The sequence below is a fragment of the Trematomus bernacchii genome, unplaced genomic scaffold, assembly GCF_902827165.1.
Source record: "Trematomus bernacchii unplaced genomic scaffold, fTreBer1.1, whole genome shotgun sequence".
NCBI classification, from domain to species: domain Eukaryota; kingdom Metazoa; phylum Chordata; class Actinopteri; order Perciformes; family Nototheniidae; genus Trematomus; species Trematomus bernacchii.
Genome location: NW_022987531.1, coordinates 1,334,719 through 1,362,542, shown reverse-complemented (window position 1 = coordinate 1,362,542; position 27,824 = coordinate 1,334,719). Strand labels below are relative to the sequence as shown.

The window sequence follows — 27,824 nt, the reverse complement described above, 5'->3', positions numbered from 1 at the left end:
AAAAAGCACTGAAGCCAAAGAAACACAGGATAAAGGTACTGTAGGGGCACTGGAGCTGGAGGGAGGGAGGATGAGCCGAGACCCTCTGGGCAAAGGAGAAGAAAAACAACAGATGGGAATCTGAGGGATGGAAGCACAGAAAATAAGCAAGAGGGTAAGAGAAGGGAGAGTGTCTCTTTGTATTAACCAGTGTATTGCTGAGGAAAATATACGTTGTGATCTTAACAAGTGATTTCAGAGTCTCAAATAGTTTTTTTAAATCAAACTTATTTTAGCTATAATAATAGCCAACCCTGTTGTGCTTCTTCTCAACATGGATTCATCTGAATCTGAAGTGAAACCCGGACAATATAATCTCATCCCCTCTGACAGTATTTCCTTAGTCCTTTTTAGACAAGATTTTAGAGTGACTTGTTAAAAAGGATATTTTTTGGCAGAGTGTATATGTAAGCATGAGTGCGCGCATGTGTTCTATGTCTGAGTGAGTGAGCGTCCTGGGCGGAGGTCCCTTCCGCTCTGCTGCTGATCGATTATTACCGTGTCTGGACTCCACCGAGCCAGACGTAGCAGGCCCTGCAGGAGAAAACTGAATCAACCTGTGACCAAAGGAGGAAAATAAAGCACAGGGAGAGAGCTAACATGACAACAAAAGCCACATCCTATTATTGTTTCTAGTGTTTACCCTGAGGAGAAAAATGAAACAGATGGTATTCCATTAAAAACACAACCAGTTTTCATTTCCTCTCTGGAGTACGTGACTCCACTCATGTGTGGCTTTCACCTGTCTCCATCACCTGCAACACATTTGATCTACTCCTGACAAACAGGGTTTACTAGACTTCATTTTGCTTTTACATATATTATATATACATATATTTTTCATAATAGCATTTCTTACTTTTTCAAAAAGAGTGCCCCCTGCCTATAATAAAACCCAGTCTCACGGCCTTTCGTGTTATAGTCACGGCATGTAATCTATTGATTCGTGTTCACCAACACGATTTTCCCCTTTTTTTCGTGTCACACAGAACGATTTTAAAAGCAATGTATTTCTATTGGTAGTATGTTTCGTGCCTGCAACACGTCTTTTTGTCCGGTCGGGTCTTGGAAGACCGGAAGCTGTGTGGTTCATAAAAACATGTTCTTACTCAATATCAAGCCACGTTTATTGTTTTTATTTTAATTTGTATAATGTCTGACTTTTTTTGACGTCCGTGAGGAAAATAAATGGGGCTCAGAATACTGAAATCTGTATTTCTTTAAATCTTTTTTTCCTTCTAATTTGTTATTCTTTTCTAAATAACACACTGCTATTAACTCAACAATAACACACAATTATCCTTGTTTTTATTTTTTGTTTAATTCTATAATATCGGGCTTTTTTGCCATCCGTCAGGAACTGAATTTAAAAATAAAGTCACAGAAAACAGACGTGCGATACACACCCACTGAGCTGATTACCCAAGATCCTCAGCTATGGTTGAAGCTCGGTGATTGGATGTTTTAGCCGCAATGCACGTTGGGATATGGTGTTAATGCAATATGAAATAACTATCAAAAGAATTGCGTTGCCAGGCAACAGCTTGGGGTGAAAACAGTATTTCCGGTCTCGAAGTTTGCATAGTAATCTGCAGTACTCATCAACTAAAAACATCAGTTTATCCTTGTTAATTACACAACATTGATTGGTTTAAATTGTGTACAATGCTTTTGTGTTTTCCCCCTTCGATTCGGAGAAACAAATAGTTTTTTCTGAGTTTAGGATGGCCGAAGACACTACACTACCCAGAATCCTCAGCTATCGTTTGGGACTACAGTCCCTTTGCTTGACAAACCCCGTGATTCATCTTCAAGCTCTGTGATTGGATGTTGGAGTGGCAGTGTGCCAAGGTTACGCCGAGTGTCAAACGGCTCTATGAAATGGAATGAAACCACGGCAGAACTACACATGCTGGCTATTGTGTTTCGCAACCTGTGTTCGCAACATGTTCTAAGGCACGTCTCTACTGGGAATTGTAGTTTTTCCCACAATTAGAAGTTGCCAGTATTAAACTGTGTACACCGGTTTAGGGGATAAGAAACACATTGGTGTTATCAAATTTAAAACATATCATTAATAAATGGGTGAAAATTGCTTGTGTCCATAATGGGCAGCATTAATATATACCCACATGACAGCTCATTGTTACTTTGTAATTCTACTCCACTACAATTCAGAGGTTAACCTGGTATTTTTACTCCACTACATTTATTTTAGTTACTTTGCAGATTCTGATTAATGATGTGAAATATAAACAACCCTTAAATCAGATTTTAGTTACACCCGAGTAAAATTCCGGGAAGGTGATTGTCAAGTGCCAACAATCAGGCGAGATATTTGGTACTTGAGAAGACATTTATCTGCAGATCCCTATAAAGTAATTCATTACTCGTTATTCTCTACTAATAGTTAATTAAAGACTGTATATAATGGCTATTTTGCACATCCCTTAGGTTAAGGTTAATTAGTTTTTCTGTTTTGCACATCCTCCTATTAATATCTTTGTACATCCGGCACTAAACTGTTTTATTGTAGAGATCACTTACAGTATCTTCTTGATATTTTATATTCTATATTTCTATCATTGACCTTCTACTTTCCCCCTATGAAAGTATGTACTCCTTTTAGCCTAAGCAGGGGCGCCGTAAGGGGGTGAAAAGTTAGGACGATTCTAAGGGCCCGTGACTGACAGGGGCCCAAACAATTTTAGAACATTAAGAAAAAAATGTTTAAGTAACCAATGTGATATCTTTTCATGGGGCCCAAAATCCCTGGCGGCGCCCCTGAGCCTAAGGGGCAATATTGTCAAAGTAATTATCGATCGACCAAACTAGCTGCAGTAAATATACACAGTACACAGAAATAACAATTAAACTATGTTCAATAAAACTTATTAGAGTTAGCTTTAAAAAGCTTCACATGCTACTTACAGTACTTAGCCGGCTAACTAGCTAGCTAGGTTGTGAGCAGAGATGGGGTCGTTACTAAAAAAAAGTAATATATTACATATTACATATTACTTTAAAAAAAAGTAATATATTACACTACTTCGTTACTCTCTACATAAAGTAACTCGTTACTTTACTCGTTACTTTACTCGTTACTTTACTCGCAGGGCCGGCCCGCCCCTCCCTACAGGCAGATCACGCAGACTGCTAAAGTTTCAAATGTTCTCTTTAGTTCAGTTTCCATTGTCGCATAAGACTGATCCAGATAGCTCTGACTATGGCTGTCCTCTGTCTCCTGCTATCTGTATTTTGCGCAGTATATCTCTGAACGATGCGATGGTGATTCCACTGTGCAAATGGGCAACATTACCTCTACTATGAAGGATGCTACAAGCCTGTCCATCTCTGCTTTGGTTACCGGTCCTCCAAATTCTAATTTGTGCTGCTTCGGAGTCGGCGGCGGCGACTCACAACATCCTCACTCTGGGTTCGGGGGTCCTTAGCTATTAGCTTCACCTTAGCATGTGTTCTTTGCAGGTGTTTGTTGAGGTTTGATGTGGTGTTTGCAGCAGTGGATAACAGCTTCTGGCCTGGACACAGTTTGCACCTCACCGTCACATTCCTGTCTATTCTTCGGACGAACTCAAAATAATGGGCATACCTCCACCCCTCGAAAGTTATCGCTGACTCAGCCATGTTTATGCAGCACTGCACGCGGAGATGTGGACGCGCAAGTCGTGCAGATTACGTACATATAAACCTGCGGCGGAAACCCCTCTTGTCTGTCAGTGTGATTATGACTGATTTTATAAAAGTAACGAAGTAACGCGTGTCGGGGCAATGTTAGTAACTGTAGTGTGATTACTGAATTATAAAAGTAACGCGTTACACTACTCCGTTACCGACAAAAGTAATATTATTACAGTAACGCGTTACACCCAACTCTGGTTGTGAGCATGGTTTATTTACCCCATACTAAAGAGAAGAGTCAGTGTTAGCAGCAGCTAACTGGAAGAGTCTTTATTCTAGAGATGTTTCTTGGAAAAAGACACAACTGTGTGAAGTCTTTGTGGTCTTTTTAGTCAACAGGAAGTAGCTGACACGGCTAACACTGGTGCTTCTCTTTTTTGACTAGTTAGCTGGCTAGGCAGGTAGCTAGAAGTTATAAAGAAAAAGACATTTCATGTGTGTAGTGTGTTGAATTACAATAGTTGCTTTACCATAGTTGAGTTATTCCTAATTTCCTATTTATATTTAACCCTTTGGGCTCCATATTCTTGTGTGCATGCCTGTAAAACAAATAGAAAAAAAACGTAATAATTTAATTTGAAATTATACAGTTTTAATTGAAATCTTATGGCTAAACAGTCACATGAAGGTAAGGATTTTATATACTGTACATTTAAACGAAATATATTTGGCTCTACTTCAGCTAGCCCAGCCATACACACTACTTTGCATTTCTTGTAAACTAAACAGTAAAAAAAGAACTTTGTTTTGTTTTGCACCTCCAATTTGTCAAGTTTCATGTCCTGGAAAGAAGAGTTTGGTTGTGAGTGTGAACAACAGTTGCGACAGTGTTATTTCTATATAAAAGGTGACCTGACGTGTGTGTGTGTGTGTGTGTGTGTGTGTGTGTGTGTGTGTGTGTGTGTGTGTGTGTGTGTGTGTGTGTGTGTGTGTGTGTGTGTGTGTGTGTGTGTGTGTGTGTGTGTGTGTGTGTGTGTGTGTGTGTGTGTGTGTGTGTGTGTGTGTGTGTGTGTGTGTGTGTGTGTGTGTGTGTGTGTGTGTGTGTGTGTGTGTGTGTGTGTGTGTGTGTGTGTTCACAGCTACTGACAGTGAACCCAGAGCATCGTTACTCCAGTCTGTCTGCCATGCAGGCATCTGCCTACCTCACTGACGTCAACTGGGACGCCGTGTACGAGAAGACCATCGAGGCCGGATTTGTTCCTAATGTCAGTTTGATGCTATCAGACACACACACACAGACACATACAATAAACACTTAGAGGCAAACACCAGTGTGTAAAAGGTGTGTATAGCAACTAAATAATGCATGAGAAAGTGATTGCAGCTCCTTCATGGTGTGTCACTCTGGTTCATGTACATTATGTGTGTTATTCAGTATTGTATACTCACTATACATTTGTGCACTCTGTGTATAGTGCAGTTGATTTATGACCCTGTGTGGGGGCTTCTTATTATCTCCTGTGCATCTCCCTGCCACAGAAAGGGCGCCTCCACTGCGACCCCACCTTTGAGCTGGAGGAGATGATCCTGGAGTCGCGTCCCCTTCACAAGAAGAAGAAGAGGCTGGCCAAGAACAGATCTCGAGATAATAGCAAGGATTCTCAGTCTGTGAGTGACATCTCTGCTGGTGTGTTGGGTTGAGTGGGGTTGATAACATAAAAATGCCTCCCTGTTATTCCCCTGAGCTAAACATATTTACTTTTGGTTTTCTTTATCAAATTATCAAAATACATCATATCAGACTTGATTTGGAATAGAAATTCAAAGTTCAAACTTATTTCAATTGTTTATTTCCCCACGATATAATATTAGAAAATGTGATTATTGACTATGATTTCAATTAATTCCTCTTGTTTGGCAAATTAACTTTTTTTACACTTTTAAAGAGTGTGGGCAGGAAGAGATTCAGTAATCATAACTGTAAAAGCATGGAAAAATATTTAAGGTGCTGGATTATTAACATGAAATTATCATTTGTGTACTATTTACATGTTGTGAATATTTGAATATTTTTTATATATTATGGTGATCAACAATTCAAGTGCATTGCGACATCCTTAATCTTGATTCACAATGTTTCCGATTTTACCAATAGTGTAAAGAAATAACAGAAATGTTATTTCGTTTTGAGTAAATCAGACGGTAATCATACGTGCAAACTGAAAAGGACCAATTTGTGTACATTTGAGTATTTAAAAAGAGAGGTCACATTCCTCGGATGAACTAAAGATCTGCACCATCTTTCGTTTTTAGATACAAGAGATAAGATAGTGTAAAGCTGCATAACCCCGGGGTTTAAAGTATCGTGTTCTGGTGATGAGGAGGATTTATGAGCTGTGAGGATGAAGGTGGGATTCAAGATGTCACTGCATCTGTTAAAATGCCTGTATTCCCTCTGATGAAAGAAAGTGCTATTTTTAGCTTTTGTCACATTTAAAATGGTGATTTGCCACTATACAATGCTATGATTTGCTGTTCCCTGTTAATGTGATCTTTGTGCAGATCCAGGTCGTGTTATTGTCACTGTAAGCAGATGATTATGAAGAGGACCCCAGCACACCCACATGTGTCTGAGGAAATGATAGCCTGCTGTATAGGAGTGTTCCTCATAGATACCTCGCAGATGAGGGGGGGCAGTCTTGGATAATAATGCTGCTCAGGTTTACCTTGCTCTCCGCTCTGTCAGTTCCTGTCAAAACTGCATATTTTTAGATTGGAGGTTAGCCAAATCCCACAACCTTTTTTCCCTCAGCTGTTGTGAGCCTCAGCTCCGAAGACACAATCAATGGCTGTTAGTGCTGGAATGGAGTGTGGCAGTGATGATGTGTCTGTGTAGGCCGACTTCCAGGTTAGGATCACATGTGCTCCCCCCACATAAAGCAATGGGATTTTTCCATTTGAATTTTTGAATATTGAAGTAAATAAGACCCGTGACAAATACACACTTGATAGTTATATGTTTGCTCAGCAGGAAAAACCTCGACATATTGATAGCACTTTTTGATTTTTGAAACACAAGTGCAATTGCCAAAGTAAAACACTAAAGTTAACCTTATTTTGGGCATCTAACCAAAAACACGGACGAGGGAACTGGATATGGTAAAATGCTGACTCATCTGGGTATTAGGACTCATTCCTGCAAAACAAGATTCCTTATACAAAAATAAACTTAATGTACAAGCATGCTAGCTGCAGGTATCTTGTACGTTTGCAGATTAGTTGCGTCTTTAGAGATTATGGATGTTTCTGAAAGGTCTCTAGTTTACTGTCATACTTATTTATATTTGTTTTATTTCTCTTGTCCTGAATTGTGGGGAATAAGATTACTAAGTAGATTATTATACAAGTCAAAATGACTACACCAATCATGTTCATGCCTGGAGTTGGATGAGAAGTTAAAACCATTTTTACGCCTGTCCGTTTCGTACTGATGTTTCTGAGCCAGCAGCCTTAGCTTAGCATAAAAATATGTTTTACAGAAAACAGAGTTTGGGAGTGTCCCTATGGCGGTTTTTTTCTTCCAAGCAACGCTCTTCTAGTTAAAGAAAAGCTGTTGACAGCACTGTCAAATTGCCCCTTGGTTAGCCTTAAATAGGTCCAGGGCTCCATTTCACAGTACCCCCTATAATAGGCGATGATATCCAACGTATTGTTGTCTCCGATGGATGGTGTTGTGCATCCACGTCCTCCTCGCTCTACGGCTGTCAGATTGAGCAGTAACAACCTCATCCAGAGAAAGGACGAGAGCAAAAACCCTTCCGTAGATGATCATTAGAAAAAAAGCTAGTAGCCCAGATAGATAATAAATAGCAATGGGGTTTTTAGGTGTTTTAGATAGACTCCATACTGAAGTTTGGGAGAAGAACATTACATTAGGCTACACCAGAGTAAATGTTCTAAAACAAAATAATTATCCCTCAGTGTTAGTTGTGATTTCCCTCTGTCATTATTCACCTGAATTGATTAGGAGTTATTCAGATCATCTGCTGGCTCCTGATTACAAATTGAGAGGAGCTTGGTGCATTTCCCAGTTGGCCAATCAGAGTGACAGAGACAGATCTCCTTTCAGCACATACTGGCCGTTTCTCAATGTCGAGTATACCTGCTGCAGAGCCACTATTTCAAGTATACTACGTCATCGAGTGGCGCCGAATGCTGGGCATTTAACATGCATTTAAACAGTCCTTCGGCGCCACTCGATGACGTAGTATACTTGAAATAGTGGCTCTGCAGCAGCTCTACTCGACATTGAGAAACGGCCACGGTCACACAGAAACTGCTTTTATGGCCTTTTAAACCTTTCTGAATAACAGTGATTAGTTTGTTGTGTTTTTATTGGTTTATCTTTCTTGAAGAACCTTCATTTCCATTTCTTTAAGGAGGCATTGTTTTAATTGTGAAGGCGATATCTGTACTCCAAGTGGTTGTGGTTGGGTTACTTTTGGTGCTTGTTACTGTATGCAGAAATGTGGGATAGCATACCAGCCTCAATGTCTTCACCTAAAAAAATGACCTTCTTGCGTATAAATACATTTAATTGAATTCATAAATCCTGTGCGAGATATCCTCTGTATTTATGACAACAGCCGTCTCCCAACAGACTGTCATCATGACATCAGTGTTATTAACGTGTGTGTGTGTGTGTGTGTGTGTGTGTGTGTGTGTGTGTGTGTGTGTGTGTGTGTGTGTGTGTGTGTGTGTGTGTGTGTGTGTGTGTGTGTGTGTGTGTGTGTGTGTGTGTGTGTGTGTGTGTGTGTGTGTGTGTGTGTGTGTGTGTGTGTGTGTGTGTGTGTGTTTTATCAATGCTGATCAGCTTCTGCAAGAAGAGCGCACCTCTAACAATAGCAGGGTTATGAGACTCTGTGTGTGAGTGTGTAGTACATACATATGTGTGTGTGTGTGTGTGTGCCTTCTTGTGTGCACTCCGTTATTACCAGGATTATTAAATTATGAAGCCTTCACTGCTGTTGTCATGGCCTCAAGTGCTTTCGGAAATATGAGCTTCTATTTTTGTCTCGGGCCAAACATCCAATTTGAGGAGCACAAAACAATTCATGACTCGCTCAAAAAGAGCATCGGAGGATAAAAAGCTAAATGAGGAAAAAGACATTTCAACCTCAAATAATTGGAGATGACGTAGTTTCCTCCGCAGCTCCTAATGATCATACTGTGATTGATGCTGATGTTTTCTGCCTGCAGGAGAACGACTACCTACAGGAGTGCCTTGAAGTGGTGCAGCAGGAGTTCATGATCTTCAACCGAGAGAAGTAAGAGAACACGAGCAGCAGACCGTCCATAACATGATGCATCAACACAGAGAGATGCAAAGGGCAAACTATTAAGAGAATGACACTGTGCTACCCTTCTCCTTCATTGAAAGGCACAATCATTTCTTCATGAAGGAGAACACGTTAAAACTGTTTTTTCACCAGTGGCCATTGGTTCTCCATTGTGCTAACATTACTCTCCAAAGTATGCGCCTATATCCCAACTCCTCTTATATATCAATTAGAGCAAAAAAATATCAATCCAACATTTTTGTCAGATTTGTTCACACATGAATTTAGTCAGAAGATGACACTAATCATGCCTCCCTGCTCAGAGAAACGTTCTCTGTCCTCAGTCCTAGAGTTGGGGAAGTATTTTAAGTAGAAGTTCTTGGAAAGGAATAATCATTTTACTTCATTTGTGTAGCTTTAATACTCTACTGTATTTAGTCATATGTTTACAAACATGCACTTGGTCACAGTGAACTCAACAAAGATGTTTTAGGCCTTCAAAAATGTAATTAGGACAATTTCCCTTAAATGCCTAAAACATTAAAATGATCAGTGATGACATTGTGGCCAGTCATGGGTTGAAGTTGAACAACTTGCAAAGAACTAGTCATGTTTTTACCAGATTGTTTATTATGACCGGTACCGGGCGGATAAACGCGTCATTTGCAGGAAACAACGTCTAAGGAATCTTAATATTTAATAAAACTATGAATGTTTTATATCCATGTAACGGGAAGAAACTCAGCTAACTGATCTTTTTAAAAAAAAAATCTAAAAAAAAAACACAATGCTAACACTCAGCCTCTGAATTAGCCACGAGCGAAAAAATGTAACCTAAAACGGCACTTAAACTCACAATAACTCCCTTATTACTTATCCTAGATGCACAGCCAACCACTCGTTTTTGGTGTCCTGGAGACACTGAATCTAGTGGTGCCCACCTCAACACTCAGTGATAAACATTTGCGACGCTATAAACGAAAGCGTACATCATAACATGTGGAGCTAAGTAGCTAGAAACGCTAACATGGCTTACCTTGGTCAAAACTGGTCTTCAATGGCATTAAAACGATAAAAAAACGATGCTGCAGTTAATCCATAGGTTCATCCAATGTATCTGTGCCTTCTTTGAAATTATGTCTGATAATCCATAAGAAATAAAACTGCTTTTTCGTTTCCAAATGCCAGAGCTAGAAATCCTTCACTCTGCTGGACATTTACATGCGCGCAGCCCCCACCTTTTCTCTTCACAATGTGTGTGTGTGTGAGCCACCCCCTTCGATTCTATTCTCTAACGGTCAGAAAGAGGTGTCAACCATCCAAATCGAGCAAGGGGGGCCAGAGATATGGAAAAGAAAACATTTTCACCCAAATCACCTCAGAGGTGGGGTGGTTTTGGCTAAACCTCTCTAAAAAGGTCAAATGTCACTTGTTTTGCATCAATCTTGATACAGGGTACTTATTATATGTTGTACTTTGGATTCCTAAAGCTTTTAGTCTACTAACCCATCATCCAAGGGTAGTTTTCACTCTCTGTAAAAAATAATTTTTGGACGGACACTATAATTTACAGTTTTTTACTATGTAAAATCTGAATTTTCTTTAAAATAAAAAACATTTATATTGATTCTGACACTTCTACATCCAACTCACAGATGTAACCTTGCTTTGATAAAAGAAATTATTCATATAACCCTTTTAGAAGTTAAGTTGTAGTCATTTGTTTTGGGCATGTCATTTTCGAGCCTGAAACATGAAAAACAGGCTTGGTGCTTAACAGGTTAAAGGAATAGTTTTTTTTATCATTTTACTTAAAGGTTCACAAATAATGCTTTTATTGTAATAAAGAGTTTAAAGTATCCCCCACCACCAGCTGCATTTGAACAAAGACTTGCACGTGGAGCTAAAAGTGAACGTGCCCTGAAGCGAGAACGGCGTCAGGAGATTATCAGCTGCACAGCAAATACTCATTTATGAGCTATAAGACAAAATAAAGTGTGCGGTGCATCTGGATAAAGTTTCTGGTACAGGAAGTTATTTAGTTTATAGGAGAGGAGTGCATTGTATTCCAAACCTGTCTGACCGCCAAGCCTTTGTGAGGAAATGACTTGGATACGTTCAGTAAATCGTAAATGACAGAAGGTTATAAAAGCCCCCCCTTCTGCGGCTATAATATTATGCATCTAATCTTTTTGTAGATGTCAGTAAAATATACACAGTACATCATAAATATAGACTATGAGGTCCATCTCTCATTGGATATGTGTCCTCTCTGCGATGTTAATGGAGGAATATTGGTTCAGCGCGGCTCTAAATGATTGCCTCATTTATTATTGACTGGGCCCTGCCACTGCTCTGTTACTGGAACCCTCCTGTTTGGGAAATGTCTTTTTATAGCCCTTTGCTCTAATTAATGGCAATCTGCTTCTATTTATAATGGAGGGCATAATATCTAGAATTATGCACAGCAGAGATGAGTACTATATAATAAACTCAAAGCCTCTCATTACGTTCAACCACTCGCTATTTATTTCTGTCTGTGTTTCTGTTACTACTTTTCTGAGGACTAAATGAGGGGGGCTGAACTTCCAAAAGGGCTTAGAATTCAAATCAGATTAAGAGGTCTACCTAATGTGCATGTATGCAGATCATATTCTCTGTTTGTCTAACTGATTTCTTCATTTTTTCATAAAAACCAAGTCTGTTGACATGCCTTGAATTTGCCTGAACATTTCAGCGCTGGCCTTTACCGACAGAACCCTGTCATCTCCCAGTGAGATGTTTTCGTTGCCATCTTTAATTAAATCTCCTTCTTCTTCACCTTTAGGATTTCTGGTTTCTTGCCGTTTTAAGCGAGTAGCAATATAAATCATGAAATCTAATTCAATAACTTACAGGCCCAATTCTCACAAATTGAAGGAACCAACACACAGTGGAGGAAGAAGTACTCAGATCTTGTACTTAAAGGTCCCATGTCATGGCCATTTCTACTGATCATAATTCCATTGTTGAGGTCTACTAGAATACATTTACATTGTTCAATGTTCCAAACTCACATTGGTTTCTCATACAGCATCTCTGTATAGTATGTGTATTCACTCTCTGTCCTAAACGGCTTGTTGGAGCTCCTGCCCCCCCCCCCCCCCCCCCCCTGTGAGCCCACTGTACACGGTGGGTCCATTTGGGTATGGGCACGTCACCATACCCAGGAAGAAAAAGAGAAATCTCCAACGAGGCGTTCTGGGGCAGCATAGACAGGTATTTTCTGTGTTAGAGTTTTACTCGCTACAGGGTGTACTTTGAGGGTTTGTGACTCTGCACACCGTTTACATGCATAGAAACCTTCATAACACAAGGGGACGGGTAATAACCAGAAAAGCATGACATGGGACCTTTAAGTGAAATCAGAATCAGAAACGGGTTTATTGCCAGGTAGGTTCACACGTACGAGGAATTTGACTTGATGTCATGGTGCATACATAAAACATAAAACTAAAAATCTAAAAAAAGTACACAGATAGCGAACTATATTAAGAACACTGTAAAAAATATATAGATAGATAGCAATACAATAAAGTTAAGCAGTAATTTACAGCGAAATAGAATGCAGTGAATTATAGAATATAAAATATGAAATATGTGTAGTAAGCAATATTTGAACAATATTTGAACATTGTGTGCATTAATGTAATAATGCATATAGAGTCTGCGTTATGGCTGAGGTAAAGTGTCAGTGGGGGGGGGGCGGGCCAGGAAAGTAGTGATACCAGAGTGTACACATATACTCTGTTAAGTAAATGTGCTGCATTCATAATTGTACTTAAGTATAAGTACAAACAGACTGGAGCATCCAAATATACTTAATGTACCAAAAGTGCTCATTATGCAGAATGGCCATAAGTAATCCTTAAGTGTGTACATCATTTTCATGATGTTCATCCATTTGTATTCTTCCAGGTGATCCATAATGGTATATCATAATTAGTAGTAGCCTATTTACTTACATTAAGTTAGACAAATTATCAAATTAAATCACATTTTTCTCTTTAATAAAATCTCAAAACTTTTATTAAAGTCTACTTTTGTCTTTTGTCCAAAATTGTTAAGGCCTTAATTATTTTCTCGGAAATTCACTTCAAGGGCTGTGGAAACATTTTTAAAGCTTTATATCTGATATTCTTGTCTAGATAATATAAGTTCATGTCTCAAAGGGGCTTCCTCATGTTCCTCTCTCCCTCAGGTTGAAAAGGCGTCAGGAGGAGGGTCCGCCCGAGGCCGGGGTGGATGATGCCAGTGGAGACGGGGACGGGGAGGCCGAGGGCGGGGCCACCGACGAGGATGCACCCGAGCCAGAGCCGGACCCCGAGCCGGAGCCCGAGACCTCCTCCAAACGGAGCATGTGCGGCTCGGTGTGCTCCTCCCCCGGCAGCAGCTAGCCTTTCAGCGCCTCAGAGACCCTCGCAGGCTCTCTGCCAGCTGCAGCGTCTGTGCCATGCCAATAGAAACATTCTCACCTCTCTCTGTTGTAGCCAGGAGTGGAGGGGCCGCACAGCAGGACCCCCAATTTTCCCTCTTTTTCCCCCTGTAGCATCCTTCAGGTAGGGCATGAATGAAGCAGATTTCCAGAGAGTCCCCGCCTCCTGCACCCATACGCCCTAGAGTAAGCTCTAACTTCTATGCAATCTTACAGTATAGCATGACAAATAAAGTATCACTTACTAGGAGGAGTTGTTCACAAGCAGGAAGCTCCACGAGCATGATGACATCCCGAGAAATAGCCGTCCACGCTCTTTGGGCCATTGTGGTTTAGGGTGTTCAAAATCTGATGGGGGCGACTGAATTATTCAGCACAGGCAGCCAGCCACTCAGTTTACGCTATTGCCTGAGTCTTCAGTTCACTCTTCCTCTCCCCCAGTCTCTTTCATGTAATGTGTGCCCCAATTCAAAACGCTGGTTTCTCCTGGAGCAACTTCTCCGAGACACATGTACAGTAAGTGGCTGTGTTCAGACAGGCCAAGAAAGTGCGGCTGGTTTCATGTCGTAAACCCGTTTCAAGTTGTGCCTGTCGATGATAATCAGTATTCGTTAATCTCATCGTAGCAATGGGTGCATTAAAGGTCAGAATGTTAGTTTGATTTTCCTCTCTAATGGCGCTTTTCCACTGCAGCACGTAGCACGTTTTATTTTGCTTTTCCACTAGGGGTAGTTCCGGCTCAGGGCTACTTTTTTACCTTTTTTCTGGCCCTCCAAAATCGAGGTTCTTACCGGGCCAACAACCGGGCTGAATATGCTAAACTAGTGACGTAAACACTCTCGACTGCTGAATGGTCAGAGAGAATTGCTGGCAAGGGGGCTACAACTACAACAAAATGAACATATTTGACCGTGATTTAATTGTAATACACGTTTCAAAATGATGCCGAAGTAACAACATACTGATACCGGTCTGCAGACAAGACGGCAGGCGAAAAATATTTTAAAATGCGTGTTTTCTGAATGGAGATCGGATCGATCAGGCTAAGCTAACGTTGTATATGCTCCGTCCACACTCACAACAACGGCCTACAGACATAAATAAACCAGCGACTGTATTCGCCATGACACAGACAGTCTGTGGTTTGTACTTTGTCTAGTTTCTGAACAGATATGAGGAGCTGTGAGCTCTGAGTGCTAACAGCTAACTGCTGATGTTTTGGTTTTGTGGTTCGCATTGAAGATGACGTCACGGCAGTCTTTCGCAGCGTTGCTCCGCCCGCCGAACAGCCGATCGCCCCGCCTACACTGCGTTACTATAGTTACTACCCCAGATCCTCAACTGTAATGGAAACGCAGCTTAAAGTGAGCCTGGCCTACCAAGGCCTAACCATACCGTACTAAGCCGTGCTAGGTCCTGCAGTGGAAAAGCGCCATAAGTGTTAGATAACTTATTTTTCCAATCTTTTTTAGGATGATAAGCTTCTATAATTGATGGGAAATCAGTGCAGCAATCAGAAAGAACGTGTTGCTTGTCTGTGATTGTTACCAAGATGTATTTTAGCCCTGCTCCATTATCTGACTCATCATCAGAACCTGTTCTTGGGGGAATACTGTAAATGCCAATCACTAACAATCCCATTTTTAAGAATCTATTAGAGAATTCTGCTTACTTCATCATCTCTTTAAGTGCTTGGTTATAAAGATCTTGTTGAGCTTGTTCCAGGGCTGTACTTACATGTGTAGCTGTGCCCTGTTGGTACTTCAAATCATATAGATGAGCTAGCCTGTTACTGTCATAGTGATAGCGGTACATTTAAGGGGTCCCATTCATCTCTTCAGTCTGAACACCTGGGAACATGTAGCAAAGGTTCACCTTAAACCCTAAGGCCTAATCAAATAAAGTAAAAACGTGTAAATAGCATACAGTGTAGGTAATTTAACTCACCACAGTTTTATGTGGGACTGCAAACTCGACATATAAAAAAGGAAGAGCCTTGTGAGCTTTTGTTCTGCTCTTCTTTCCAAGTGTGCAGGCACAACTTGTAGGCAAAATATGCCAAAGCTTTTCTACCATTTGCATAACCATTTCTAAGGAACTCTGAATGTGTGATTGTGTGTCTCTTTTTCCCTGGTATGAAGTCAATGTTCCTTCTGCAAGTGAAAATACTATCATTTATACAGTTATATTGTGTATAAAGTAACTATTTCAGGTAAGAGGAAGACCTTAAAGCTAAATGTATACATTCTGGGATATACACTTATTGGCTGTCTTTACAAGAAAACAGGAGATGATCCCTCTCATGTCTAGAGCAAACAGGCGATTAGCCTAACTAAACAAAGATTAGCAGCAGGGGAAAGCAGCTAGCTTGACTCTTAAGTTAAAAAATCCTTATTACGGTATCAACAGTAATTAAAAAAATACTTTCATTTTAATTAATGTCAGAAGAAGTTCATGCTCACAAATGTGGAGCAGTGAGTTTTTGTAAACTGTAGTAGGTGGATACTAAACTTTGGAGAAAGCCAGGCTAGCTGTTTTAGGAGACTCTAGAACAGGGGTGTCCAAACTACGGCCTGGGGGCCAAATGTGGCCCGCAGGCCATTTTGAATCGGCCCTCAGCAAATTCAAAAGGTATAATGGAATGCGGCCCACAAATGAAACTTGAGCTTGTCTTATATTGTACTTCTTAAATATATCTGTAAACATATGTTACACAGTAGTGTTCATGTGTTAATAAGAACACTTTCAGTCAATTCAAGTTGAAAATATGTTCTAACAAATCTAAGTTGATAAGAAAAAAGCTCGGCTACACAAATTATAATACCCTTATCCTGATTTGATAAACTTTAGAATGCCTTTGGCCAGAGATGGGGTCGTTACTAAAAAAAAGTAATATATTACACTACTTCGTTACTCTCTACATAAAGTAACTCGTTACTTTACTCGTTACTTTACTCGTTACTTTACTCGCAGGGCCGGCCCGCCCCTCCCTACAGGCAGATCACGCAGACTGCTAAAGTTTCAAATGTTCTCTTTAGTTCAGTTTCCATTGTCGCATAAGACTGATCCAGATAGCTCTGACCATGGCTGTCCTCTGTCTCCTGCTATCTGTATTTTGCGCAGTATATCTCTGAACGATGCGATGGTGATTCCACTGTGCAAATGGGCAACATTACCTCTACTATGAAGGATTCTACAAGCCTGTCCATCTCTGCTTTGGTTACCGGTCCTCCAAATTCTAATTTGTGCCGCTTCGGAGTCGGCGGCGGCGCACTCACAACATCCTCACTCTGGGTTCGGGGGTCCTTAGCTATTAGCTTCACCTTAGCATGTGTTCTTTGCAGGTGTTTGTTGAGGTTTGACGTGGTGTTTGCAGCAGTGGATAACAGCTTCTGGCCTGGACACAGTTTGCACCTCACCGTCACATTCCTGTCTATTCTTCGGACGAACTCAAAATAATGGGCATACCTCCACCCCTCGAAAGTTATCGCTGACTCTGCCATGTTTATGCAGCACTGCACGTGGAGATGTGGACGCGCAAGTCGCGCAGATTACGTACATATAAACCTGCGGCGGAAACCCCTCTTGTCTGTCAGTGTGATTATGACTGATTTTATAAAAGTAACGAAGTAACGCGTGTCGGGGCAATGTTAGTAACTGTAGTGTGATTACTGAATTATAAAAGTAATGCGTTACACTACTCCGTTACCGACAAAAGTAATATTATTACAGTAACGCGTTACACCCAACTCTGCCTTTGGCGTGCCTATTTAAGGACTGGCCAAACATCAGAAAAATACAAATAGAAAAGATAACCCACTTATTGGAGTTAATTCAGCTAACAAAAGCACAGCAAATGTGTGATCTATACACTGGCATTGTAACATTAATGTATCAATGTAGTATTGGGCTTGTTCCCTGTTTAACGGCAGTACGGTCTAGGTTTTATATCAGTTTGGTCTCTCTACGCTCAGTTGACAGACCATTACGTTAGCTTGATACCATAGAGGTGCCTTGTTACCTTTCTACCAAAAGAGAAAAAAACGCATTAATATGATTACAATGTTGATGTTCTTATCTGGCTTGCTAATGTTAGCCGCTAACATTAAGCTAGCTGTTGATGGTTTGTTGTGACTTGAAGAGATAGCTAAGTTTAGTAAGTTAATAACTTTGCTCGGTAAGTAAATAATAAAATAATGTAACTACTATTACAAAGAGCAAGTAACTTGTCCCACACTTTTAATAATAATAACTATGGAACAAAAGACTAAGCGTTCTAACCTCAATGCTAGCTTGGCTTCCTCTGTTGTCGTTCTGCTTCCACTAAGCTAGGCTAATCATCTCCTAGCCACAGAATCATACTTTAGGAACAGTGGAGAGCATCCATCTCCTTAACTTGGTGACTGCCAATTTTTCAGAAGGCTCATTATCCTGATACCTTCATATTACAAGTTGGTCCAAAGCCTGTTATCCCAAAGGCCATTGTTCTGGAGGCCAAATGCTCCCAGTAACACCCTCTAACAAACAGAGGTCAATGACTTCATCGGACCTGGACTCGCGGTCTCTGTTGTTGGTTATGGTAAAAATAATGTTAGCCAACAAGAGGCAGAATAGGGAAAGCCTTTGCCTTAATAGTAAAAGAGTGAGAGTGTGTATCTTCAGAGCAATAGGCCTTTGGAGCAATGGATATTGTTTTTGGGATAACATATTTTACATTTTACGGATAAAATGGGTTTTGCAATAATGGGGTCTCGGAAAATTTGCTGAACAAAGAAAGCGAATATATGTATTTCCCGAAATGTTGAAGTATTTCTTAAAACACTATATTGTGATTAGATTAAGTAGCTTATTTAAAAGGATATAAAGCGGCATCTTCAAAGTCTGCCAAATATATGATTAATTTAATAGTGTTGAGCCCTGCGCTTTTTTTGCATGTACCTACAGTATAAGCCTGTTTTTGCCAAAGCCTGGAGCTTGAGCCTTACTGGCTGATTTGTGCATGCACAAGCTTTCGTATTGGCTCACCTGACTATAGACACAGTCCACATCAGAGTATAAATGGCCTGCAGGAATGTTTCTGGACAGTGAATTTTGTGAACTTTAAACTGTAAAAAAAATCGTATAATCCCAGTGTTACATGGACGGCATGATACTTTTAGGTGAGATGCAGTACCTCACGGCATCCTGTAGGTTGTCTTAATGCTTTGTCAAGTATACAGGCTCGTACCCTTGCTGGATGAGTGGAATGAGGTCAGCAGTGGTGTGTGATGCTCCGTTGTGGATTAAGTGTTGCGTTATTGACTGTGCAGCAAAGGAAGCACATTTGGAACTGGGGCAGGCTTTAACTTCACCCCAACACAGAATAAGCTACATAATGAAAACACTGAATGTCTCCATTTCTGGAAAAGAAAGCTCAGTAATTTCTCCTAAACCAGTTTACACACCATTAAATCGATATAGGCCTGAAGTGGATGTGTACTAATGTTAATCATTTGTAAATGGATAATAACTGATTTTAAAGGTCATTTAAGTGTAGCTTTTTTCTAAGTTACAATACTCTTCTACAGTATTTGTTCCTTGATATCGGTGATCATTCCTGATTGTACCATGCTTGCAAAGCCTTCCGACATGTTTCTTTGTGTTAATGTTCTGAATGCCGTTAGCTGTTTAAAAAAAAGCCGTTGTGCTAGTGTTTGACCAGCAACAGCATGTCTCCTATTCAGCCATTTTCTGATGGATACCTTCGAGGCGTGCCATCCTGTAGATGTCTTAACTCTGTGGATACACTTTGAAACTCAGTGCCCTGTTGAGAAAACAAATAATCGAGGGGAATAAAATGTGATTCATGCCACTCTTTTCCTCCTCTTGATCCTATTTTGCATAATTTTCTTGTGCCGCAGGGTCTTTACGGGGGATCGGTGAAAAGCCTTGTTACTGTACCAACTGGAACCGCTCCGTGTTTAAAAAATGCTGCTTTAACTGCTTTGATAAAGAAATAAATCTCCTTCCTGTAATTTGGTGTCTGTGTCTTTGTCATTTCCATAGCACTGAAGGCAGACAGCAGAGGGAGGTAGAGAGCAGAGGATTCTCACATGAACAAGCATTGTAAACATGAGCAGGGAGGACTGAAGAAGAGAGGAAGCTGTCGAAGGATTAGTTAATAGTCCATACAAGCTTCACCTTTACCCCCTCTTTTTTTACGATCAAAACATCATTTTGGCAGATACAGTATATATGCATGTACACAATTGGAGAACATTGTTTGCATTTAAGTCAGGGGAACAGATTGAATACTTAAAAGTTCAGGACGTATTCTTGGCTTTCTCCTCCACTGATGTTTTGGTTGTTTTAAGAGGAAAACCACAGAAATTAGGAAGGTTAAATCAACCTGGAGAAACACCAGAGAAGCAAGACTTGTTATTTGATCATGTATAGTCTGCAGCTGCTCATAAGGAATGAATGGGAGACCCACATAAGCTTTACTCTAATATAGTTTAATCAGTTGCAAAACAGACAGTGGTGATCTGTTATAAATTAAAAGGTTAAAATATCCAGCAGCAAAAATGACCAGCTGTGAAGAACACATAAAGGCATCAATAATCAAAATCCAGTATTTAAAGGTAGGGTAGGTAAATTTGAGAAACCGGCTCGAGATCGCTAGAATTAGAAAATACACAGCCGGAGAAAATCTGTCACTTCCTTACAGAGCCCCTCCTCCAACACACACGAACGCGCACATGACCAATGAGGGCACGAGATAAGTTTGTGCACAGATGGAAGGCTGACAGGCAGGTAGGCCATCCAGTTATTTTAGCCGGGCCGGCTAAAATGATTGGTCGTGCTTTTTACAGTACGGCTTCCACAGATTACATTTTTTTATGGATTTTTTGTCAAAGCACTTAAAATATTCATTGCTATCGGGATGTTAAGAGCATTCCATGGAATATAACAAAAAGTGTATCTTGAGCCGGTTTCTCAAACGTACCTCCCCCACCTTTAAATACATGATTCTGAAATGGGCCGTTACGTTTAACATGTACTTTTACTTATTGCACTTTAAGTATATTTTGAAGCCAATACTTTTACCTTATTAAAACTTTGAATGCAGGTGTTTTACTTTTATTAAGTATTTTTACAATCTATTGCTACTTTTACTCAAGTGAAGAGTCTGCGTACTTCTAACACCACTGAAAAAATACAGAAAATATCCTCATACTCAGAAGTCTCTAGGTGCGCTAAATGTAATCTATTACATCTTTCTCAATTCATTGTGAATTCACTTTTGAAAGAACATCCATAACATTAATCTGTTTGCAACTTACAAATTATTTATCTAATATATCATATTCCAATTACTTGTATGTAGACTCTCCTTGCACTATTCTATTTTATTGGTATTACTTGCTATTTTAACAATTGTATCAGTTTTATTGTGGTGCACTGTTGGAGGAGCCTGTGACCTCAGATTTTCATTGACATATCTACACTGTAGCTATGTACAAATGACAATAAAAGCCTTGAAACTTGAATGGAGCCGTTCCAGACGTTATACTCATAACACTTTAAAGTTTTAGCATCTGTTTTTGTATTTGTGGGAGACTTCCTGTTCTTTTATATTTTTGGACTGTCTTAGACCATAGGAATAACAGGTATGAATTTTTTTAAATGGGCTCGGGGTCTGCAGGACCACCACCTGTCGTCCAGCAGGGGGCTCCACTTCTGAGGAGCAGCAGCTCAACCTCCACCTCCTCCACTGTGTCCTCCACTCTGCAGCAGACACAAGACAAAGTTGTGTGGTTGACATATGAATAATACATGAATAAGTTGTAGTATGAATAATAGAATTATCACACATGAATAATGCATTCACTTATTCATATGAATTATACAGCTGCCCAAAACAGCTGGTAAGGTAAGCTCAAAGACGGGGGTTTGTCTCTGAATGTGGGCTCATCAGCATTTTTGGAAAAGTTCAGAAATCACGGAGAGCTCTCTTTAAAAAAGTGAGCCACACCTTGGTTGGCATTTTAAATATGAAAGGAAATGCTGGGGATTTTTTTTGGCAGCTTAAGATGGAGAAAAAGCTCAAAGTTGAATAATAAAGCTGAAAGGGGTAAAAAGAGATTTCTGGAATCCTGATGTCTTAGACCAGCTGAATGTAGTTTGGTTTGAAAAGAGCACCTCCTCCACCTCATCCTGTTGGTTGTATAGGTTATTGTGTTCTTGAGAGGCACTTGAACGCACCGCTCAAGGCATCAGTTTATGCTTAAACCCCACATGTAAGCAGGTGGTAGGAACAAAACCTATTCTTAGACAACAGGAGATACTGAAGTTGAGCATCCAAATGCTGGAGCACTTAAAAAAGTTCATTATAGGCCTTGAAACTTCTTCAACATCACTTACCACGGTTTGACTTGAAGTGAATATCTGCACTTTCTTTGTTGTTCGGAGTTTGAACACAGGGATTTGAGCCTTTGCATACCATCTACATGCACTAAAATTGTATTCAAAGTATCTTTTGCTCTCAATATCAGGAGAGTGTCCTGCCTGCATTATGCTCTTGGAGTGACTACACTTCAGCAGGGCAGGTAGAGCTCCCCCCCAACACACACACAGTTATGTTGGCAATCATCTGTTCCTCTGTGAAGCCGACAGGTTTGAGGGTAAGGACTGTGTTTGCCTATCACCTTCTGTGTGGCTGCGGGCCGAGCTCCATTGATTCTCATTCTCTCAGTGCAGGCTGCCTGCTGATATTTGATGAAACATGTGTGCGTCAGCCAGAGCCTGAGAGTGTTATTGAACATTAATGATAGTGAGGTGGGGTTAGGATGCCTCTGCAGAGGGGGGGGGGGGGGGGGCTGTCAAAATCCTTCCTCTCTTTTGCAGGGCTTTCACCATTTCTCCTGGAAAAATATAGTAAGGAGCTTATTCCAAAAAAAACACTTTAGGTCCCATCTTTACGTTTTCTTTTTAAACCAAAAAGCAATGAGCTGGTTACCCTCAAACATTCATATGTGTTGGAAACACTCTTTCCAAACTAAAACTCTATACCCCATAGTTGTACAGCAGTCATACAGTATTTCTGTGGCAAGGATATCATGCTTTATTTCAGACAAAAGACATACAGTCCAGCCGAGACAAACAGGCAAAACTGGAGAGAGAAATACAAATAAAATAAAAATAAATAATGGGGTAAAAAGATACCAATTGTAAAGAGAAGCAGATCTACTGATGTGTAAATAATATATTAAACCAAAACTGGTTTTCTTTAAGTTAAAAGTAAAAATCAAATGTTTTCCGAATAAAATCGGTTATTTTCCTACTGTTCCTTTCCCCACCGTTTCACACCTTCATATCACTCATTGTGTCCTTTCTGTTTCACTGTCTCATTTCAAAACAGCAGAGCTTTTTGTGTATAAAACACAAAGTGTGCACACACACAGACTGCTCTGTTCAGGTGAAAGCACCAAGCAGATATACATCCAGCAGGAACTAAAGAAGCTTTCTTGAGTGGACATTTGTGACCATTTTCATTAATTTATATATTTTGTTAGATTTAGGAATTTAATATATTTTTTTTATTATAATTTTTCTTCTATTTGTTATCTTATATATTAATTATATTATATTAGTATTATTTGTTTTAATGTTTTTATAATTTACAATTATTTTGTATTAAGTATATCGGAAAGTGCAGGATAGACCAATACAATTGATTATGGACAAGGACTTGTGTTTGCCATGAATTACTCTGTATTTGTTCTAGAAGTGTGCTATTAACTATTATGTAATAGTAAGTAAATAATAATTGTTTGACTGTTCATTTTTTGTTTGGCTTAAGATTGGTTGGACGGATGATCATTTTTATTTCACTTCCGTGAAGTGTGTTAATGACATGAGATCAGCTGTTGTGTTTGTATATACAGTATAATGTATGTGGTTATAGTGTGTAAATGTGTGTTTGACTGTTTTGTGTGGACCCCTGGAAGAACAGCTGATGCTAATGCTAGTGCTAATGGGGATCCTAATCAAGAAAAGGACCCATTTCCTCATATTGTGCTGATATAGATAGATAGATAGAGGATTTTCCTAAATTGGGATCAATAAAGTATCTATCTATCAAACGCGAGCGAGCAAAACGAGCGAGCGAGCGAGCCAGCGAGCGAGCGAGCCAGCGAGCGAGCGAGCGAGCGAGCGAGCGAGCGAGCGAGCGAGCGAGCGAGCGAGCGAGCGAGCGAGCGAGCGAGCGAGCGATGCGAACGAGCGAGCGAGCGAGCGAGCGAGCAAACGAGAGCAAACGAGCGAGCGAGCGAGCAAACGAGCGAGCGAGCGAGCCAGCGAGCAAACGAGCGAGCGAGCCAGCGAGCCAGCGAGCAAACGAGCGAGCGAGCAAACGAGCGAGCCAGCGAGCGAGCGAGCAAACGAGCGAGCGAGCGAGCGAGCGAGCAAACGAGCGAGCGAGCGAGCGAGCAAACGAGAGCAAACGAGCGAGCGAGCGAGCAAACGAGCGAGCGAGCGAGCGAGCCAGCGAGCGAGCGAGCCAGCGAGCCAGCGAGCCAAACGAGCGAGCGAGCAAACGAGCGAGCCAGCGAGCGAGCGAGCGAGCAAAACGAGCGAGCGAAGCGAGCGAGCGAGCAAACGAGCCAGCGAGCGAGCGAGCAAACGAGAGCAAACGAGCGAGCGAGCGAGCAAACGAGCGAGCGAGCGAGCAAGCGAGCAAACGAGCGAGCGAGCCAGCTGAGCCAGCGAGCAAACGAGCGAGCGAGCAAACGAGCGAGCCAGCGAGCGAGCGAGCAAACGAGCGAGCGAGCGAGCGAGCGAGGCAAACGAGCGAGCGAGCGAGCGAGCAAACGAGAGCAAACGAGCGAGCGAGCGAGCAAACGAGCGAGCGAGCGAGCGAGCGAGCCAGCGAGCAAACGAGCGAGCGAGCCAGCGAGCCAGCGAGCAAACGAGCGAGCGAGCAAACGAGCGAGCCAGCGAGCGAGCGAGCAAACGAGCGAGCGAGCGAGCGAGCGAGCGAGCGGGCGAGCTGAGCGAGCGAGCAAACGAGCGAGCGAGCGGGCGAGCGAGCGAGCGAGCAGACGAGCGAGGCGAGCGAGCGAGCGAGCGAGCGAACGAGCGAGCGAGCGAGCGAGCGAGCAAGAGCGAGCGAGCCTAACGAGCGAGCGAGCGAGCAAACGAGCGAGCGAGCGAGCGAGCGAGCAAACGAGCGAGCGAGCGAGCGAGCGAGCGAACGAGCGAGCGAGCGAGCGAGCAAACGAGCGAGCGAGCGAGCAGAGCGAGCGAGCGAGCGAGCGAACGAGCGAGCGAGCTAGCGAGCGAGCAAAACGAGCGAGCGAGCAAGCGCGCGAGCGAGCAAGCGAGCGAGCGAGCGAGCGAGCGAGCGCAGCGAGCGAGCGAGCGAGCGAGCGAGCGAGCGAGCGAGCTAGCGAGCGAGCGAGCGAACGAGCGAGCGAGCGAGCGAGCGCGAGCAACGAGCGAGCGAGCAAACGAGCGAGCGAGCAAGCAAACGAGCGAGCGAAGCAGCGAGCGAGCAAAACTAGCGAGCGAGCGAGCGAACGAGCGAGCGAGCGAGCGAGCGATCGAGCGAGCGAGCGAGCGAGCGAGCGAGCTCGCGATCGAGCGAGCGAGCGCGAGAAGCGAGCGAGAGCGAGAGAGAGCGAGCGAGGAGCGAGCGAGCGAGCGAGCGAGCGAGCGAGCAGAGCGAGCGAGCGAGCGAGCGAGCTAGCGAGGAGCGAGCGAGAGAGCGAGCAGAGCTAGAGCGAGCGAGCGAGAACGAGCGAGCGAGCGAGCGAGCGAGCGAAGCGAGTCTAGCGAGCGAGCGAGCGACGAGCGAGCGAGCAGCTATAGGATAGCGAGACTATTAATAGCAGCGAGCGAGATAGCTAGAGATCCGATCTATAGGTAGGATCTATCAGCGATACGATCTATCTATATATGATCGATAGACACTGATCGGTTATATCATCATCTATCTATCTATCTATCTTCTATGATCTATCTATCTATCTATCTATCTATCTATCTATCTATCTATCTATCTATCTATCTATCTATCTATCTATCTATCTATCTATCTATCTATCTATCTATCTATCTATCTATCTATCAATCAAACTACCCAGCTAGCGGGGAACGTTCTCACAACTTTGGCTAACGTTACCTATTGGTTCTAATAAGGTTTTAAAGAAACGTTTTAATCTGATGTTCAAAGAACCTTTTTAGGATGTTTATTTTTTCAAATAATGTTCCTATAAGGTTTAAGGTTAACTAAGACATAACGTTTTAACTGCAACATTCAGAGGATGTTTTCAGGATGTTATTAAGGCCTGAGATGACAGAAAGTTTTTTTATAAACGTTCCTTTAATGTGATATGTTAAAGGGCCCATGTCATGGCCATTTCCACTGATCATAATTACATTGTTGAGGTATACTAAAATAGATTTATACTGTGCAATTTTCCAAACTCACATTGGTTTCGCATACAGCATCTCTGTCAAGCATGTGTATTCAGCAGTATTCACTTTCTCCACTAAACGACTCGTTGGAGCTCTTGCCCCCCCCTCCCTGTGAGCCTAGTGTGCTCCGATTGGTCAGCTCGGCCACTCTGTTCTGATTAGTCAACCACCAGAGAGGCTCCGCCCGCTTTTTTCGGGGAACATCAGTGTAATAATGGCGTCGGTACAGCTGATATTTTATACTAACTAACCGAACTGAACCTACAACTGTTGTTATAGAAGAGTGTGACGGCCCCAGGGCCTTTGTGCAGGTGTGTTGCAGGGCTTACGGTGGGGTGGAGCTGAAGAGGGTAATCAGCGCGATCACGGACACCTCCGTAGCCGGTGCTATTAATCCCAGCGGCCCGGAGTCTCTCTCCAAAGCGGCTGCAGAAGGACGAACTGAGCGACCCTCTCCCCTCGACCACCTATCTCTGCATTTACCACAATAAATGTGCCGTGGTTTTGTAAACTCGTGTATGTCTCCTTGTCTTTCCGTTGTGGCCTACGAGCCGGTCATAACAAAGAGTAAGTTATTTTTACCTGTAATAAACTACTACTGTTTGATGAGAAATCAAATCATGATTTGCTATATATGAATTCAGGGAAGAAAGGATAGGCCTACTAAGTATTTCCATTAAACTTTATTTTTAGAAATGTACAAAATGAACATAAATATACATATATACACACGGTATATCATCCATTCCTCCTCGCATCTTGCCTGCGCACAGTCGGTGCGGTGCCTTTTAGCACGAGGCCTCAGTAGTAGTCGAAGTCCCTTCCCCGTCATGGATTGTCCGCCAGGATCTGGCTGGACGAAATCAAATGCAAATCACAAAATATTAGAGAAACTTAGTTGTTTTAGATTCGTTAGTAGTAGTTGTGTAATGAACAGCTTGCCTGCTAATATGCTAACCTAGCTTTGTTTACCTTGGTAGCTAACACGATATGAACGTTAGCTTGGAGGAAAGGCAACTATAATGCAGTGTAATAAAACTACTATGAACAAAAGCTAGTGGTTCATATTAGGCTAGCAATAACGTGTTTATAATTGCAATCGTATACGGGTATTCTGCTACCATACAATGTAACTTGCACGAATACATTGTTTTGCGCTAGCATACAGCTAGCCTCGTTAGCTACATGCAGTATATGTACTGTCACAATGTACGGTAAATCACCCGGAGTATACTGTATGAGTATTCCGTGTGTGTGACTGCAGACATTCTCCTGCCATGACAAACATGTAAGGCCATCTGCTGACATTGTAGTTGATATATTTAAACGCTAGCAACGTAGCATCACAAAAATGTTTTTCCGACCAAAACTAGCTCTAGCTCCGTGTGTTAGATCGGTTGCATACACGCTACGCCAGCTATAATGTAATTACGTTTCGCGACTGACCGCACGGCAAATCACCCGGAGTATACTGTCAATAGGTATTTTGTGTGTGAATGCAGACATTCTTCTGCTATGAGATACATGTATGCAAGGCCATCTGCTGATATTAGAGTTGATATATGGAAACTCTAGCAACTTAGTTAGCACAGTTAGCACTGTGTCAATGGCTTAGCAGTCCAACACAGTTTACACATTTAAACAGTCTTGTTTGATAAATACACAAATAACAATGCAAACTTACAGGTTGTATACCCAGATCTTCCCCTGCTCCAAACGGTCCAAACAAGCTGTGCATATCCGGCCTCAAACTGGGCAATGTTTTGGAAGCTTTCGTCTGTGAAATGCCGGTTCTTCGAACCTCTGGAGGAGGAACACGCCGCTGCTGGTGTGGCCATAGCTCTTCGGGATTGGTCCATTTCGTTCCGGGTACC

At 41.8% G+C, this 27,824-nt stretch overlaps 1 protein-coding gene across 1 annotated transcript in view; it reads left to right on the top strand.

The window, feature by feature from the left end:
- The window catches only part of LOC117476112 (serine/threonine-protein kinase 32C-like), a 114,249-nt gene extending 94,744 nt beyond the window's left edge, over positions 1 to 19,505 (top strand). Inside the window, exons 9-13 of the mRNA XM_034122488.1 lie at positions 4,818 to 4,943; positions 5,218 to 5,346; positions 8,938 to 9,005; positions 13,258 to 13,677; positions 19,392 to 19,505. Coding sequence (XP_033978379.1) covers positions 4,818 to 4,943; positions 5,218 to 5,346; positions 8,938 to 9,005; positions 13,258 to 13,453 — 519 coding nt within the window. The 3' untranslated portion in view covers positions 13,454 to 13,677; positions 19,392 to 19,505. The remainder of the gene's footprint in view (positions 1 to 4,817; positions 4,944 to 5,217; positions 5,347 to 8,937; positions 9,006 to 13,257; positions 13,678 to 19,391) is intronic.
- Positions 19,506 to 27,824: the final 8,319 nt, after the last annotated feature.